The sequence below is a fragment of the Oratosquilla oratoria genome, chromosome 24 (genome assembly GCF_046742065.1).
Source record: "Oratosquilla oratoria isolate Oo_2021 chromosome 24, ASM4674206v1, whole genome shotgun sequence".
Classification (NCBI taxonomy): Eukaryota; Metazoa; Arthropoda; class Malacostraca; order Stomatopoda; family Squillidae; genus Oratosquilla; species Oratosquilla oratoria.
Window position 1 is genome coordinate 41,499,688 of NC_134800.1, and position 20,000 is coordinate 41,519,687.

The window sequence follows — 20,000 nt, forward strand, 5'->3', positions numbered from 1 at the left end:
TTTTTTTTTTTGCGAAATGTATTATCAAACGCTTTCTCCAGATCCAAGTATACACGACCCAAACCTCTTTCCCGAATTACGTCAATTACTCTCGAGTCAAATCCTAATAAGCCCCTGTTCACACCAGTAGCTTCAACCACAGCGGTTCGTTTACAATGCAAGTCAATGGAGGTGACTGTACGGTACCGACGTGCTTTCTACGCAGTTCAAACCGCTTGTGTGAACAGGGCCTAGTCTGAAACAAGTAACCTTTCCCTAAATACTTTGTCAATCTTTTTCAGTATTCTCATACACAAAGGCCCGTGTGTATTTGTGTGTGTCTTCGTGTGTGATTCACCATGGTCTTGGATCAAACTATGGGTAATGCTGTGACCTTACACGCACACACACCGCAACTCCCAGCCCACGAGAGTTGGAGTAACGACTCGCAGCGCAGCAATACTGAAATTATTTCAGGCCTGGGTGGGATTCGAACATGTATCGCCGTAGTGGCACCCGGGAACTCTACCACTGCACCATCGTTTGTGTATGTATATATGTGTGTGTGTGTGTGTGTGTGTGTGTGTGTGTGTGTGTGTGTGTGTGTGTGTGTGTGTGTGTGTGTGTGTGTGTGTGTGTGTGTGTGTGTGTGTGTGTGTGTGTGTGTGTGTGTGTGTGTGTGTGTGCGTGTGTGTTTATAGGTGCCAGTGTGCTTGCGTGCATACAAGTTGGCTTGCGTGTCCCCAAGCATACTTTCATGTATACATGCGTATGTGTGTGTGTTCGTGCATGCATGGGTGCACCAGTGTACGTGTACACACCAGCACCCCCATGTGTAAGTGCAGACAACCTCAACCAGGATGAACTCAGCGCGCGAGACGGAAGGTGTGGGGCCCCCCATAGGTGGCAATAGGACCCCTAGGGAGAGTGAAGAAGAAGAGGAGTGAGGACGGAGGAAGGGGTAGGAAGAAGGAGGAGGAGGGAGGAGGAAAGAGAAAGGAGGGAGGAGGGAGGAGAGAGGAGGGAAGAGGGAGGAGGAACGAGAGAGGAGGGAAGAGGGAGGAGCGAGGAAGGAGGGAGGAGGAAAGAAGGAGAAGCGACGAGCGAGGAGTGAAGAATAGGAGGGAGGACGGAGGAGGCTGGTAGGAAGGAGGAGGGAGGAGGGAGGAGGGAGGAAGGAGGAGGGAGGAGGGAGGAGGGAGTAAGGAGGAGGGAGGAGGGAGGAGGGAGAAGTGAGGACGGAGAAAGAAAGAGGAGAGAAGTGGGAGGAGGGAGGAAAGAGGAGGGAAGAGGGAGGAGGGAGGGAAGATGGAGAAGCGAGGAGGGAGGAGGTAGGAGAGATAGAAGAAAGAGGGAGGAAATGAAAGAGAGAGGGAAAAATTATTGCTATTCGAAGAGGAGTCTTTAGCAAGTCACCTTGTACTGAAATATTACTTTTGCTGAATAAAATCGTCCTGTGTTCAATAAAGAAGCCATCGTATATAGGTGAATCAGCCCCAGGGATTAGATCAGGGATCCTACAGTGGGCTCTTGAACTTTCCCCTGTCTGAATAAAATTGATTGATGATCTATGAACCCAACATAATGGCCGAATTATTAGGCATACCTGAAGCCTTTTCTTTTTTTTTTTTTTTTTTACGAAGTCGGTATGGATCAGTAAATATTTACCCAAATTGGCATGGTGGATCATATGCAACCCAGAAGAATGAAAATAATAATAATAATAATAATAATAATGATAATAATAATACCCAATTTTGGTTTTCGTTCTGTTAAGTATCCATTTGGTACTAAGGAATTACCCGACACTTTTTTTTATTATGTATGTGTGTGTACGTGCACACACACACACACACACACACACACACACACACACACACACACACACACACACACACACACACACACACACACACATATATATATATAATGTATATGCATATATATACACATATATATGTGTGCGTGTGTATATATGTGTGTATACACATATACACACACATATGTATAATAAATCAAAAGCTGATAACATCTGTTCGTCTTCACCCCTTCCGTAGCGGACGCACTTTACCACATACCTTAGTTGTCACGAACCTATTTCATTCATCCCAATTAACACTTTTCGTGATTTATACTATTCCTTTTATTAATTTGACGCCAGATGATTTTATTCGTCTCCATAGCATCCCCATGGATGGAAGAGACAAGCGCCAATGTGAACCATCAGCTGATTTGGAGCCGGAGTCTCCCTTTGATACTTTGCTATCGTCCAGCTATCGAAGCCATTACCAGTTAACGTGTACAAATTTGCTGTGGATGCGCCAGCAGGAGCGCTTAATATACAGAGGTAATTGAATTCGTCTGTGTGTGTGTGTGTGTGTGTGTGTGTGTGTGTGTGTGTGTGTGTGTGTGTGTGTGTGTGTGTGTGTGTGTGTGTGTGTGTGTGTGTGTGTGTGTGTGTGTGTGCGCGCGTGTGTGTGTGTGTGTGTGAATGATGGTCTTGGAAGAAGGAAAAGAAAAGCTTCAGAAGCTGCTAAACACTCTTAGGAAGACATATGAAGGGAGGAAAGTGACAAATTTATATTTGCAAAAGATTATAAAGGAAAGGAAGAGGAGAAAAAGAATACAACCGAAAAGTAACAGACTGGACGATTTTTTTTACTGTGAATATAATACTGGAAAATGGAAACCAGAGGAATACGTACTGACGAAGGTAAAGAATGAATGACCGCGTGGTGAGGACAAAAACACAAAGAGTTAGATCCTGTTCACACTAGCAGTTTCAACCGCCGCGGTTCAATTACAATGCAAGTCAATGGAGGTTTTCCTTGACTATGCAGTACCGTTACGGTTTCCATGCGGTTCAAATCGCGAATGTGAACAGGGTCTTATTGATGAAGTCTGTCAGAAGGAGACTTTTTGGTCCATAACGGTTTCCACGCGGTTCAAACCGCGAATGTGAACAGGGTCTTGCTTAAAAGTGGCAGTCTGCCGACAAGATTGACTAGATAAACACCATATGAGGACGGATCCTTTATTTGTACGACGTTTCGCTTATTACAGCTTTTTCAAGTACAAGTTGAGATACAAATGCTTGAGATTAAATAAGGGGAAAGGAGGGAACGGGGAGAGAAAAAGGGGGGGGAAGGAAGAGGAGGAGGAGGAGGAGGAGGAGGTTGGGGGGATTGGACACTGGGAAAGGATGAGAATGCTGGCCCAAACGTCCGTGAGCGAAATGTCCACAAAGGGTGGTTTAAGTATTTAATATTTTGCTGGCCATGGGTATTAGGGGAATAATGTGAGGAGATATGTTAAACATGCCCCTGTTTTGTTCAATAGTGTTCGTTCCTTGAATGATTGCTGCTTCTAAACACTTCCTGCGGATTTTGTCTGGTTCCCGCATCAGCAGCTCTGCATTCTTCCAGTCCATAAGATGGTTTTCCTTGTTTCTATGTGTCACACATGCATTGGTGGTGACATCATGCCTGACGTCGTAACGGTGTTCACGTATTCGTGTATTCAGGTCGCGTGACGTTTCTCCGATGTAAACTTTATCACATCCTGAACACGGAATACGATAAACACCGGCTTTGGTGCTCGGTGTCTGGTTGTTGTGTGTTTCCGTCTTCGTGATGTCTTTTATTGTTCTGCTTGTCTGGCACACTATTTCCAAGTTGGTGGTTCTTAAAAGACGTGTCAGGTTGGTGGCAACGTCGCCGGTTGGCAACACAATAAAAGACATCACGAAGACGGAAACACACAACAACCAGACACCGAGCACCAAAGCCGGTGTTTATCGTATTCCGTGTTCAGGATGTGATAAAGTTTACATCGGAGAAACGTCACGCGACCTGAATACACGAATACGTGAACACCGTTACGACGTCAGGCATGATGTCACCACCAATGCATGTGTGACACATAGAAACAAGGAAAACCATCTTATGGACTGGAAGAATGCAGAGCTGCTGATGCGGGAACCAGACAAAATCCGCAGGAAGTGTTTAGAAGCAGCAATCATTCAAGGAACGAACACTATTGAACAAAACAGGGGCATGTTTAACATATCTCCTCACATTATTCCCCTAATACCCATGGCCAGCAAAATATTAAATACTTAAACCACCTTTGTGGACATTTCGCTCACGGACGTTTGGGCCATCATTCTCATCCTTTCCCAGTGTCCTATCCCCCCCACCCTCCTCCTCCTCCTCCTCCTCTTCCTTCCCCCCCCCTTTTTCTCTCCCCGTTCCCTCCTTTCCCCTTATTTAATCTCAAGCATTTGTATCTCAACTTGTACTTGAAAAAGCTGTAATAAGCGAAACGTCGTACAAATAAAGGATCCGTCCTCATATGGTGTTTATCTAGTCAACAGGGTCTTATTGATAAAGTCTGTCAGAAGGAGACTTTTTGGTCCATAACGGTTTCCACGCGATTCAAACCGCAAACGTGAACAGGGTCTTATTGATAAAGTCTGTCAGAAGGAGACTTTATGGTCCATAACGATTTCCACGCGGTTCAAACCGCGAATGTGAACAGAGTCTTCTTGATAAAGTTTGTCAGAAGGAGACTTTTTGGTCCATAACGATTTCCACGCGATTCAAACCGCGAATGTGAACAGGGTCTTATTGATAAAGTCTGTCAGAAGGAGACTTTTTGGTCCATAACGGTTTCCACGCGGTTCAAACCGCGAATGTGAACAGGGTCTTATTGATAAAGTCTGTCAGAAGGAGACTTTTTGGTCCATAACGGTTTCCACGCGGTTCAAACCGCGAATGTGAACAGGGTCTTATTGATAAAGTCTGTCAGAAGGAGACTTTTTGGTCCATAACGGTTTCCACGCGATTCAAACCGCGAATGTGAACAGAGTCTTCTTGATAAAGTTTGTCAGAAGGAGACTTTTTGGTTCATAACGGTTTCCACGCGAATGTGAACAGAGTCTTCTTGATAAAGTTTGTCAGAAGGAGACTTTTTGGTCCATAACGGTTTCCACGCGGTTCAAACCGCGAATGTGAACAGAGTCTTCTTGATAAAGTTTGTCAGAAGGAGACTTTTTGGTCCATAACGGTTTCCACGCGGTTCAAACCGCGAATGTGAACAGGGTCTTATTGATAAAGTTTGTCAGAAGGAGACTTTTTGGTTCACAACATTCCAGGACATTGGATGATTCAAAAGTCAAAAGAGTTCAGACCTCTCTATATCCTGTATAGAGGCGTATCATTAATGCTTGAAGTGGCATATTGAAAAAAAATAATCACAGTATATAAACTACAAGAAAAAACGCGTCAGCCTTTTGATTGTTATCAGAACTTTTCGTAATCTTCTTTAATCAGCTCCCTAAGTGTCTCGTGTCCATGAAAAGTCCAAAGAAAAAAAAGGAAATTTTGGATATCGAGTTGGATGATCAGAGGAAATAATCTAAACAAACTGAGTCTGTGGGAAGCTCCAATGGTACGGACACGTGAAGAGAATAAAGAAAATACGGGGGTGAAATTCTTATTCATTTATTCTCACTCTCTCGCTCTTTCTCTCTCTCTCTCTCTCTCTCTCTCTCTCTGTCACACACACACACACACACACACACACACACACACACACACACACACACACACACACACACACACACACACACACACACACACACACACACACACACACACACACACAACTCGTGGCGCAGTTGGTAGAGTTCTCGGCTGCCACTACGGAGGTCCGGGTTCGAATCCCGCCCAGGGCTGAAATAATTTCAGTATCGCTGCGCTGCGACTCGTTACTCCAACTCTCGTGGGCGGGGTGTTGGGTGTGTGTGTGTGCGTGTAAGGTCACAGTATTACTCATAGATCGGTCATATATAAACTCTGAGCTCTCTTCCGGGAGGGAAATAGCTGTCAATCACGAGTCCAACATTTGACCCAAGACCATGGTTAAACACACACACACACACACACACACACACACACACACACACACACACACACACACACACACACACACACACACACACACACACACACATACACAACCTTAAGTGGTTCACACGGTCTTCCTCACCTGGGGTTACCCATTGCTCATGTCGACACCCGCCCGCAAGCCCCGCCCTCCCCCGTCTCCTCTCCCTTCTCCACCTTCTCTTCCCCATCTCCAACAGCCTCCACCGCTTTCTCCCTCACTGCTCCGACGCGCCGTGATGGGATGCAAAGCAGCTGGGAGTCTTCGTAGGTTCCCGTGCTTCTTTCGTCTGCGACTGAGATCAGAGTAGGAAGAGATCGAGCCTGAGGTCCATATATCGAGTTTAATCGGCCGTTAGAACTGATATATCATAGCCAATATATCAGTGGGGATATATCGGAGACCGTAGATCAGTCGGGCGAGTGGTGGTCAGCACTGCCGTAATTAAATATGCTAATTGACTTATATAAAAACATGAAGTACAATTACCCTACGCGGCGGGGTCACTCGCTCGCCTCCGAGGAGGACCCGGCAGAGCCTTCAGGAGTTTCCCGAAGAAGAGCCAAGTGTCCTCGGAGGAAGTCACTTCTTCCTTTTTGACGCCTTTATTTTTTTCGCAGCAGATGCACATATATAAAGGATTCACCTTGCTTTCTGTTATCATTATTATCATTATCTTATCATCTTTATCTTTGTTCTTGTGATCATTATCATTGTTACTACTGTTATCATCATTGTCCTTGTTGCTATTATCACTATCATTATCATTGTATCATTATTATCATCATCGTTACTCTAAGCAGTGGTCAGCCATGAAATTCTTTCCCAGACCTCGAGAACTTTGCTGACGTCACGTCTTGCGGATTCGAACCCTCTACAAATGTCTTTATACCTACAAATGTCGTCGCCTTAGTCCGATCTTTCACAATTGCCATAAGTTAAAAGCTGCAGGAAAATCAAAATACTCTCTTTTTTCAAGATAGTCTTGGGGAAATCTTCGAATCAAGATTTTGAATTTTGCATCTAGGACCCCTTGCTATAATGACCTTATGGTATATATCTATATCTACCTATATATATACATATATTTGTGTGTATGTGTTAGTATACACACACGCACACACACATATATATATATATATATATATATATATATAAATATATATATATATATATATATATATATATATACATACTTTGGGGTGGTGGTGGCGGGGTGAAGGATGTGCTTCATTAAGTCCTTCGAATATTATGATCAAAGTCTTGACTCAAAGAGTACTCCAAAGAAAGGGGTTCCAGAAGCCTTGTGAAACAGGTGTTTCTTATTCTCACTTCAACCTCTCAGAATGTATCATATACTGTATTATATATATATATATATTTTATAGATATATATATATGTATATATATATATATATTTATATATATATATATGTATATATATATATATTATGTGTGTGTGTGCAGAAAAAACACTGGTAAATAAGAAACGTAGTCCGAAGATTTTCGTCTATGAAATCATAAAGACGAAAACGTTCGGACTACGTTTCTTATTTACCAGTGTTTTTTTCTGCAAATTATATTCACGCGTCATTTGTGAAATACTGCAAAAGAAAGAAAAAAAAAAATATATATATATATATATATATATATATATATATATATATATATATTATGGCAGGCCCTTTCATCATGTTGACGTATTCTCGCCTGTTATTAACCAGAATAAAACTTATCAAGTATATCATCAAGCCGACAGGTTTAACAGCACCTTCTTACCAGCTGTCAGCATCCGAATAGCCCCTGCTTGCAGCTGTTCGGTTATTATTTGCAGCTTTGTTCTGGACTACCCACTGCCTTGCCTGCAGCTGTATTTGACGCATGCGTGCAAGCACCTCTGAAATCGCTTCAGTAGGAAGGAGTGCCTGTTTCATTATAGTTAGTATTTTTTTTTTCTTTTCTCATCAGTGGGATGTTTTCTGAGTGACTAAGGGTCATCTATACCCTTTTAAGTCAACCTTTCTTAAGTTTGTCATTGTGGAGAGATTAATCAGATTTTGTGAATGTAATAACAAATAAAATAACGAAGATATATATTATGTAGCGCAAAGTGATACTCTTTGTATACTATATATTATATATATTATATGTATATATATAATATATATATGTATATATATTAATACATATATATATATATATTTATATATATATATATATATATATGTATATATATATACATATATATATGTATATATATATGTATATATATATACATATATATGTGTATATATATATATATATATATATATATATATATAGATGCAATAGAAACACTAGGGACGTGTGTTCACAAATAAGAACATAAGAACATAAGAACATAAGAAATAAAGGAGACTGCAAAAGACCATAAGGCCTACACTAGGCAGCTCCGTATCCATCACCACCTGTCATCCCCATCCATAAAGTTGTCTAATCGTTTTTTAAAACAACTGATAGTTTCAGCGCTTACTACATGGTTACTAAGTTTATTCCATTCATCGACCACCCTATTAGTAAACCAATTCTTGCCTATTTCCTTCTTAAATCTAAATTTGTCCAGTTTGTACCCATTACTGCGAGTCCTGCCCTGTTGTTTTATTATGATGACCTTGTTTGCATCACCCTTGTTATAGCCTTTGATCCACTTGAACACTTCTATTAGATCACCCCGCACTCTGCGTCTTTCCAGAGAGTGTAAGTTTAGGTGCCTAAGCCTCTCTTCGTAAGGCAAATTTCCGAGTCCTTGTATCATTTTGGTCATTCTTCTCTGTACTGATTCTAATGAATTTACGTCCATTCTGTAGGACGGAGACCAAAACTGTACCGCATAGTCAAGGATGGGTCTAACTATCGCTAGGTAGAGTTTAATAATTACCTCTGCACTTCTATTCGTTACCGTCCTAGCAATGAAGCCTAATGCCCTGTTAGCTTTATTTCTGGCGCTAATACACTGCTTCCTGGTTTTAAGGTCCGGACTCACCAGAACTCCCAAGTCCCTCTCGCACTCAGATTTTTCTAAAAACGTGTAGACCACTTGGAAAAAGAAACTAACGAAGCAGAGCGCTTTCGTATATTACATCTTCAGTGCTAATACATAGATGTAATTATACGAATGCGCTCTGCTTCGTTAGGTTACTTTTCCTGGTGGTTACTTACGCATATATATATATATATATATACATATATATATTATATATATTATATATACATATATATATATATGTACATATATATGTGTGTGTGTGTATGTGTGTGTACGTGTGTGTGTGTCTGTGTGTGCGTGTGTGTGTGTGTGTTTGTGTTTCTGGGTGCGTGTGTATGTGCAGTACGTTTTCATTCAACTAAACATAATATCTTGGACTAGAAATAAATTTTAATGAGTCAAGATCCTACTCAGTCTAGGAGGATATATACATATATACATATATATATATATATATATATATATATATATATATATATATATAGAGAGAGAGAGAGAGAGAGAGAGAGAGAGAGAAGGAGGGAAGGAGGGGTAGGGGGAGAGGGAGAGGGAGTGAGGGAGAGGGAGAGACAGAGAGGGAGAGAGAGAGAGGGTGGAGGAGAGAGAGAGGGTGGATGGGAGAAAGGGGGAAAGAGAGAGAGAGGGTGGAGAGGAGAGAGAGAGGGTGGAGGAGAGAGAAGGTGGAGAAGAGAGAGAGGGTGGAGAAGAGAGAGAGGGCGGAGAAGAGAGAGAGAAGTAGGGAGTGAGGGAGAGAGAGAGAGACAGAGGGAGAGAGAGGGAGGGTGGAGGAGAGAGGGTAGAGAAGAGAGAGAGAGGGTGGAGGAGAGAAAGAGAGGGTGGAGGAGAGAAAGAGAGGGTGGAGGGGAGAAAGAGGGTGGAGGAGAGAAAGAGGGTGGAGCAGAGAAAGAGGGTGGAGGAGAGAGAGGGTGGAGGAGAGAGAGAGGGTGGAGGAGAGAGAGAGAGTGGAGGAGAGAGAGAGGGTGGAGGAGAGAGAGAGAGTGGAGGAGAGAGAGAGGGTGGAGGAGAGAGAGAGAGGGTGGAGGAGAGAGAGAGAGGGTGTGAGGAGAGAGAGAGAGGGTGTGAGGAGAGAGAGAGAGGGTGTGAGGAGAGAGAGAGAGGGTGTGAGGAGAGAGAGAGGGTGGAGGAGAGAGAGAGAGAGTGTGGAGGAGAGAGAGAGTGTGGAGGAGAGAGAGAGGGGCGAGAGAGGGGAGGAGAGAGAGAGGGTGGAGGAGAGAGAGAGAGAGTGTGGAGGAGAGAGAGAGTGTGGAGGAGAGAGAGAGTGTGGAGGAGAGAAAGAGTGCGGAGAGGAGAGAGAGAGAGAGAGAGAGAGAGAGAGAGAGAGAGAGAGAGAGAGAGAGAGAGAGAGAGAGAGAGAGAGAGAGAGAGGTGATCAAGCTCATCTGGCGTATGCGATGAACAGACGTAAACAAACCAGTTGCCGACATCATTTTTCAAGAGCGCATTAGGTCGTTTCGCCCGTGCTCCTTGGTGTAATTTTCGCCCTTGGGGGTCTGCCTGTGAGTAGTGAGCTACAATGAACTTGAGGTTCACGGTTATGGCAGGTATATGTATAGTACTCGTAGTAGTAAAAAAAATATGCATATCAAAGGCATACGAAACAATATGAAATACCCGATAATGTTAAGGATAGCAATTTGAAATCCAAACCAGTGGATACAGTAGCATCCTGCCATCTATTAACGATGATAATAACCATCTATGCTCAAAACTCAACTCAAAAAGGTCTCAGGAAATCAACGGTTGTAGTGAGATCCAGAGGCTAAGAGATCATTAGATGCTGACAGTGCAAAAACAATCTCATGTAGAATTTATGAGAAGTTAGGTTACCATGTGAATCACATATACAAGCGCTACAAACGCTTTTGAGTTCATGTGTGCTGAACACATTTGTAGTTGATTTTTGAGTTGGGGTTTCTCTTCTCCTTTAAGGTTTTGGCTTTACAAAGATAGAGTGAGACTGACGCTAATAACGATGTACATACATGATACATACATGGTGTGTGTGTGTGTGTGTGTGTGTGTGTGTGTGTGTGTGTGTGTGTGTGTGTGTGTGTGTGTGTGTGTGTGTGTGTGTGTGTGTGGTGTGTGTGCGCATGTGTGTGTGTGCATGTGTGTGTGCATGCATGCATGTGTGTGTGTGTGTGTGTGTGTGTGTGTGTGTGTGTGTGTGTGTGTGTGTGTGTGTGTGTGTGTGTGTGTGTCTTTCCATCATTTTGGCCATCATATTTTCTAGTGAGCCTACGTCTGCTGGGGTCTGTAAAATACATATATAATGCATACATAGATTATACCCATACGCACATTCCCGATATATATATATATATATATATATATATATATATATGTATATATATATATATATATATATATATATATTGCTAGGGATGGTATCTATACAAGCTTGTATCCATGCATATATGTATTCATCTTTCTACACAGATGTAATGCAATTTACACAAGGTGAACCGCTCTTCCCGTAATCACCAGAGCAATTAAGAGGAAAAGTAATTTCACCCCTGTACTAACGAACGCTTTCGCCTCTTAATGCCCGAGTTCTAATCACACACGTTTAGCGTCACTTCTGTCCGCGGTGGAGCCTCGCCTTGACTGAGGGGTAAACTCACGCTTCCGCGAACTCAGGTGGAGAACTTGAAGCTTACGAAATCTGATGAAGATCGAAGTATATATATGTCTAAGGTTGGTGAGGAATTCAGCCCTATGTGGTGAGAGGAGTCCTGATAATGAACAGAAATGGCTGACAAGCCAGAAGTATACATGTTTCATTTAGAAGTGAATTAGCTAATTGAGGCATCTTTTCTCTCAGTTGAATGAAGTCCTATAGAAAACGTATGCATCTAATGTATGTATGTATATATATATATATATATATATATATATATATATTCATATACATATACACATATATACATATGTATACATAAATACACACACACGCATATACATGTTATATATATATAATATATATATATATATATATATATATATGTATGTATATATATATATATATATATATATATATATATATATATATATATATATCCATACAGACAGGTAGTATATTCTCTTGAAGGTAAGCGAGGTTGAAGGCTATAAAGAATTCACTTTTGATTATTTTAATGCGTGTACTTTCTAAACAGCGCATGGTCTTCTTGTCTTGATCGTTGAGTTTCCTAAGTATTTCTCCGATTGTTGGTCCCAAATCAAACATAGCACATTTGTAATGATACGTTTTTGTGGTTTCATTGGTCTTCATGTAATGACGATGGGCCATTTTCCTCCACATCTTCCTCTGAACAAGGAAATGATTGATTGTCTTGTAGTTCAACACACACTGACAATTGAATTCTCCCTCCCCAGGTTACTGTCTTAACACAATGACAGAAAAAATATGAAAATCAAATTAGAAAATAAAGTCTTACCTTCTCCTGTCCTTTGCAGGTCAACCGGCCCCTGACAATGAAGAAGGAGGGCATCCAGACCCGAAACCGAAAGATGAGTTCGAAGAAGAAGAAGAAGACCGTCATGGGCTTCCCGGACATGCTCAAGCCCCTGGACAAGGGCGGCTTCGGAGGCTTCGGCTCCGGGGCCTCCGGGTTCTCGCCCTCCATGTCACACTACATGTACGGCGGCCAGATGCCCGGATCCTCCATGCCCGGGACCTTCATGTCCGCGCCACCCATGCACAGCATGTCCGCGGCAGCCACCATGTCCGGCGTTGGTCTCGGGTTCTCCTCTGCCTCCCAGATACAGATTCCATCCAGTCTTGGATTCCAACCTCCTATGGTAAGGTCCTGAGTGAGTGCACGCGCGTATGTGTGTGTGTGTGTGTGTGTGTGTGTGTGTGTGTGTGTGTGTGTCTTTGTGCGGGGGGTCGAGAAAGAAATACACAAACACACTCACACACACACACTCACACACACACACACTCACACACACACACACACACACACACACACACACACACACACACACACACACACACACACACACACACACACACACACACGAAACTGGTGCAGGTGAAAGAGAAAAGAGAGAGGAGGAGGAGAGAAAGTAAAAATAGATAGGAAAGACAGAAACCTAGACAGAGAGACAGGGACAGGGAAATAGAGACCGAGAGACGGGAAGAGAAACAAAAAAGAGAGACAGAGAAGACAGAGGAGAGAGACAGACGAGCAGGATCGAGAGGTGATATGGAAGTGACAAAAGAGACATAATTACAGAGACACAGTTACAAAATGACAGATTTACAGAGAGATAGAGACAGGGAAACCAAAACTGTTAAAAGAAGAGAGACTGAGAGACAGAAACACAGAAACAAAAACAGTGACCGAGAGAGATATAGAGTCAGGTATACATGGAAGCAGCAATTGAGACAATGGAGATAAAAAGATAATGATGTGCGGAAATGCAGAAAGAAATGGTACTGAGATACAGTGAAAGCGATACAGATAGACACAAAAGTACAGTTATAGAGATGCGGAGATACAGAAGATACAGATACAAAGACGCGGAAAAAAACAGATATACCTAGACGCAAAGATATAGGGATACAGAGACATGTCGATATAAAGATACCTAGAGAGAGAGAGAGAGAGAGAGAGAGAGAGAGAGAGAGAGAGAGAGAGAGAGAGAGAGAGAGAGAGAGAGAGAGAGAGAGAGAGAGAGAGGGAGAGAGTAGGGGATTGGGGCGAAAGCGAATCTATGACTCTCTTTCTCTCTCTATCTCTCTCTCTCTCTCTCTCTCTCTCTCTCTCTCTCTCTCTCTCTCTCTGTGTGTGTGTGTGTGTGTGTGTGTGTGTGTGTGTGTGTGTGTGTGTGTGTGTGTGTGTGTGTGTGTGTGTGTGTGTGTGTGTGTGTGTGTGTGTGTGTGTGTGTGTGTGTGTGTGGGCGCGCGCGCGCGCGGGCATTTGTGTGTGAGTGCGCGCTGTCTTGCTTGCTTGCGCGCATATATGTCCATTTCACTGTACATCCGCGCACCTGTGTGCATCTATTACTGTGTGTTCCAACGCCAGCAGGTGGTCAGAGATCGCGTCACTGCGCAAGTTGCACAGCATTTGTTTCACCCGTCTTTGATTTATGATGACGTCAAATTTCTCGCCTTTAGAGTCCCGTTCAATTGATGTTCTTATTGTTGCAATAGATTTATGCACTCGAGACTAGTCTACTTACTCACCAACACCTGACGGGAGGATTGTTCATGTCTTTCTTCTTTTTACAGAATGGATGGCGAAGTGACTATACCTGATCACAACCCGACCCCCTGTCGTGGTTCGGATGATTCCAATAGCAAACCTTTCTCCCCCTCCTCCTCCTCCTCCTCCTCTTCCTCTTCCTCCTCCCCGTCTTCTTCCTCCTCCTCATCATCAAATATCTCCTCCTTCGTGACCTCCTCCACATCGCAGAGGAACCGTATCTCTAAGGAGTTCGAGGAAAATCAGTCGGAGGTTCTTCTTTCTCCTCGTCATTGTTGTTGGGTTCTTCAAGTCGACCAATGGACAACTCCGGCGACAGAACCCATCACATGAGGAGTTCTGCATCCTCTGGATCTTTCGGGGATTAAGTTGAACACCATGACTTTCTTCTGGGTCCGAATGTGTACATAGAGGATTCTAAGAAGGAAGAAAGGAAGAACGAAGACGGGAAATAAGGAAGGAAGGAAGAAAAGAAGGAAGAAAATAAGGAAGAAAAGAAGACAGGAAGGAAGGAAGGAAGGAGGAAAAGAGGGGAAAGAAGAAGAAAAGAGAAGAAGGAAGAAAGAGGAAAGGAAGAAAGGAGGGCAGGTAGAGAAAAGGGAAGCTAGGAAGGATGTAATGAAAAAAGGAAAGAAGGAAAGAAGAAGAAGGAGGGAGGAAAGGAACGATGCCTCTTATGCACGAGTGTTTTAGCACGATTGCTCCTCTGTTCTGCACAAATTCGTAACTCCTTCTGGACTTATCAGCGCAGCTTTATTATATATATATTTTTTTTAGTGGCTGGGACGAAGGCGTCTCTTCTACATTACAAATAATTGATAACATGAAATATATATATACATGCATATATAAATACATATAGTTTCTGATAATGCACAATGTGTGAGTGAAAGGATAGTTGTGCTTTTGAATATCATTGACCAAGACAATGGGAAACACTGCAATGTGAACGGAACTGGAAGGCGCCTAGACTAACGAGGGTAAGCATCACCCTTCGACAAACTACTCATAGGTGATCCTCCCGAAAGAGTTCCTCAGTGTTGTAGATCTCTAGTGGCAGATAGATATTTTACAGACACCATAACGTATGTGGTCATCGACCAGAAGTTTAATTTCTTAGCTGGAAAAATGCCTGGGCAGTGTTCTTTTAGAGGCTAAGCCTTGGACTATGGCCGTAGCTAGGGCGTTTTTTTTTTTTTTTTTTTTTTTTTTTTTGAGGTTTGATATAAATTTTGAAATCTAATTATACACACACATATATATATATAAATACACACACACAGACACACATATATATATATGTATATATATACATATATATACATATATATACACATATAAATGTATGTATGTATATTCATACATTCATATGCATATACATTTATATTATCTTCTCAAGGGTAAGTTATTTTCGAACGACATTTTTTCTTGTGACTCAGGAAGTCACCAATCTACCATAAGTACTGGGGCATGCCCTAAGCCTGAGCCAACGAGGAATCGTGGCAAAGGCTTTAGCAAAGTCGTTGGACTACAGGCATCACTTCAATGCGACGACTCAATCATCGATGTTGAATGACTCTTAGGTTTCGAACTGAGCCTTGTTAGTCAACAGTAATTACAATGAGCGCGTCATTCTTACGCTTGTTCCACACTGGGCCAATTCTCGTCAAATGTGAGTTTGAATAATTAGAGGGAGACTTTACTTACAGTGTTCTAAACTTCCCTAGAAACATTAAAAAAAAAATGGTCAAATATTTGCACAGGTTTGATTTTTTCGAGTTTGTCATTCAGCTTCTTAATGGATGACACAAAAGTAATTTGACATTTGGAGATTCGAAAAACAAAATATTGTAACCGAAGTCGTTTCTACTCAAACGAAATCATGCCCATTGACCGGAACCGGCCCAGTGTGAAGCGGCCTTAAGTTCAGGACAACATCCTGCTTGGGGATTTATTGAGATCGGACCAAGTGTGTGGTCAAGAGGTTATTCTTAGTGTTTCAGCTGTTCATACAACGAGATATGTTACATATTAATTCAATGTTAACACAGTATTTATTGGTCACAGTTAAACTCTAATCCTTACTATTTTTGACATTGATGTGAGTTGTCCATGCAATTATGGTTGACTATGGTGAAAAAGCAAACCAACTGAATACCAACTGGTCCATAAAAACATATAACTTTCGATCCGACTTTACAATAATGCCATCAGTTTTGTTCTAACATGTCTGTAATGTAGACACGCGGAAAAAAAAATATATGACCATCATCACCGTGCTCCGAGCACGTACATTCGATACGTCCTCGTGAGCTTTCACAAATATATAGTCATCGAAATGTGAAGTAGAAATAGTGAAAAAAAACAATTCCTTGTGTCACAATCCGCATGTAGTTGAGTGTAACACCAAGAAGCACCTGCAGAGCCGCCAGGATTGAATGCAATTGGCACCTGTCAGGATAAGATTGCAATCTGATCACCGGTTGACTGAGAACTACAATCACCTTTAGCCAAAACTTCTGGACAACAAACAGTGAGGGCCTGGGACTGCATGACAGATTAAATGGTAGACGAAAACAACAATTAAGGTGTTGATATCGCATCTTAGTGAAGAAGATGTCCAAAAACTTAAAAAAGAATCTGACTTTATAAAAAAAAAAAATCGAAATACTTTCCTCAGACCTCCACTCGGAGGGAAAAAAAATCTACAAAAACCAAAATTGTATATCAAGTTTAGATGGTTTTAAGAATCATCATTGTGATTTTTCTTTTTCAAGTTTACCAAAGAAATTCAAAGACTTCATCTATATATTTCTAAAATATCGAATAAAGATAATTTCAAGTTTCATACATTTCATCTGGAATACAGTTTAGAGAATCCTTCGAACTTCATACCAAGATTTTAACGTGAACAAATAGTATTGAACTTTTATGAACCACAATTTAGGTTTTTCAGTTTACACTCTAAACAAGAAGTGACACAGACCAGTTTGGAAAAGATGAATCTGAAAATGTCGCCGCCATTAGGTACCGGAAATCAAAGGGCATTACTCTACTTCGGAAAAAAGTTAAAGAAAGCACTGGTCTATCTCGACTGTCCCCATGTATTTGTTTACATATATTTCATTTTATAACTCTGGAGATATAATGAACAGTGACGCCCTTTTAGTCTAGATTATTTTAAAGCCAACGCTCTAAAATGCCACAAAAAAGGGCTACAGTCGTCGCACTATTTTTCCACTTTTTTTCGAGCCAAAGACTTGACCAACCAAGTGTACAAGTTAACCAAACTCCTTCGGGAGCGCTGTGTGTGCAGTGGCTAATCTTTATATTGTGTAAGTGAGAATATGAAGAACAGTGGCCTTCAGGATGCGTCTGAACACATGCAAGCCTGAAGTTCGGCCGGGGAATAAGGAACTAGACAGAGAGAGATGGAGGGACTCGTCTCCCACAGGAAGGTATTACGATGTACCTTGACACGTGACGAGCTTTCCTGTCGTGGTTCTGCTCTAAGGAAAAAGCGAGAAGAAAAAAGTGTATAATATCTACTTTTCTACTAGATTTGATTTTCAAGATACTCGAGAAGCGCCAGAACAACACAATGGTCAAAGTTCTGGACAATTTGCACTCTAGATTTCGTATTATAGACTAATAATCCTTGAGTTTGCCACAGTTTCTCTCATGTCTAACATTCCATAGGGAAGGGGGTGGGGGGGTGGAGAAGCGGGTAGATCTGGGAGTGTTAGGGAGTGAAGCCTCACCAAATGTTAGTGTAAGGGAAGGAGGAATCCCAGCCTTGTAGTGGGATGATGAGTGGAGAGGAATGAGAGAACCTGCTGAAGGAAAAGATATTTTTAATTAAGGAGAGAAGAGAGGGAAGAGAAGATAATCGGATACCAAGGAGGGAAAGTTAATATGGGGAGAGACAGGTGTGTGTGGGGGGGGGGGGGGAGTAGGAAGCGAAGAAGAATAAGGGACTGAAAAAGGGGTGGAGGGAGTAGGTAGGATCTACCGCGTCTTGTCGTCAAATGTCCGTAGTGAAACATCGACGACGTCGACGTGGATGGAAGTAATAGTGACGTTCTGAGAAGATCGATAGGTCAGCAATTTATGGTCTAAGGGTGTGTTTAGTGTGTGAAAGGATGTAGTTTACACAGCGGATTAGGCAATTAGGACCAAGCACATGGGTGAGCTTTCCACTAGGTAGGAGCAGAATCCAATGTAGAAGGTTGTCGAAAACCTGTCTGTGGATTTGCCAAAACTTAAGCTGCGATAACATTATAATTTTTAACCAAAACAAAGCCATACTATGTGTGATATGCTACTATCCACCATTTTCTTGTTTCTTAACAGTCATCTATTAATCGTAAACTAAATATATGATAAGTTTTCAATGCAAGAATCCACCCTATTATTGACTTGTCAACGATCTTCTGTGACTATTTACAATAAATGCACACTGACACTTGTTAGTTCAAAACCACTGTTCTTGATTCGTTAATGGTTTTCATTGACTCTTTACAAGAAATCTGTCATAGTGTTGACAATTTCAGCGCTATTCTTTGTTCTATTCCCGATTTATTATCCATATACTATGACTATCCGCAAAGAGGTCTACTCCAAAGATGATAGTTTCAACACTATGGTGGATTTTTTTTTAACCGCAGCTCTCCGCAGACAAACGATGCAAACGAAAAAAAAACAAAAAATTTGTTCTTTTGGTCAATGAAACTTGATCCGGCTAGACCAGGAGATGGTTCTAGGTCTTTCGCTGACGACGTTTTCCGAACTCTTCACTGATGTCGCACGACTGTTCGGGTGTGAGAGGTGACCAAAGGATAGTCTGAAAAAGGAGGCCATTTCAAGTAAAGGAGAACCAGATAATAGCATAACCACAGACTGACTGAGAATAAACTGCAAGGACCATTCCAGGTAGAGATGGACCAAATAATCAGTTATTTATTGTTAGTGACTTAACCCGAATAAAAGTTACTCTGGAAAGTGACCATTCCAGATAATGAAGAAGTTTATGACAATTTTGAAAAGCTGGAAAGTCGATGAATGATAAATTCTACTCAAGAAAAAATAATTTCAGTCATTCAACGAGTTATAAATTTAGTGGTAAGCGAATGATTTACTCTTTAATTGGGCAATTCCAGAAAGAGGGGGAGGGGCTGTGAACTGAGTGACAAAAAATAACGTCTGGAAAAAATCCAGTAAAATAATGATAATCTACTCATCTTTATAATCTAAAAAGGCTGCTCAAAAAAGAACAGTTAAATTGATTGGCATTGAAACTAAACTCAATGGGCATTTAGGTATGGAGGATCTTTTCTCAGTTCATGTGCAGGAAGGGCAAGATCCGGAAGAGAGGAGGGGACGAATGACAAAGAGGAAGAAAGGTAGAGCTGAGAACTTGAACACGAACACGAACACGCACACGCACACGCACACACACACACACACACACACACACACACACACACACACACACACACACACACACACACACACACACACACACACACACACACACACACACACACACACTCCATTCTTCCCACTTCTTCTCCCTCCTCTTCCTTAGTACAGGGTTAAGAAAGATGGATGTGCTAGAATGGGAGGAAATTATTGCGTCACTGGGCAGGGAGAAAAAACGATGACGTCAAAAGAAAGCCGATGACGTCACTGGCCAGTAGAAAATATTATGACGTCATTGGTGGGCAGGAAAAAATATGACGTCATCGGTTAGTGGGGGAACAATGTCGTCATCAATGGGTACAGAGTCATTGTGACGTCACTCATTAGGG

The 20,000-nt window shown here is 41.8% G+C and overlaps 1 protein-coding gene across 2 annotated transcripts in view; it reads left to right on the forward strand.

The window, feature by feature from the left end:
• Positions 1–15,426, forward strand: part of LOC143038574 (GATA-binding factor C-like) — a 565,788-nt gene extending 550,362 nt beyond the window's left edge. For both annotated transcript variants that reach the window (XM_076207957.1, XM_076207958.1), the window contains exons 5-6: positions 12,434–12,778; positions 14,217–15,426. In XM_076207957.1, the coding sequence (XP_076064072.1) occupies positions 12,434–12,778; positions 14,217–14,243 (372 nt within the window). In that variant the 3' untranslated portion in view covers positions 14,244–15,426. The remainder of the gene's footprint in view (positions 1–12,433; positions 12,779–14,216) is intronic.
• The last annotated feature ends 4,574 nt before the right edge of the window (positions 15,427–20,000 follow it).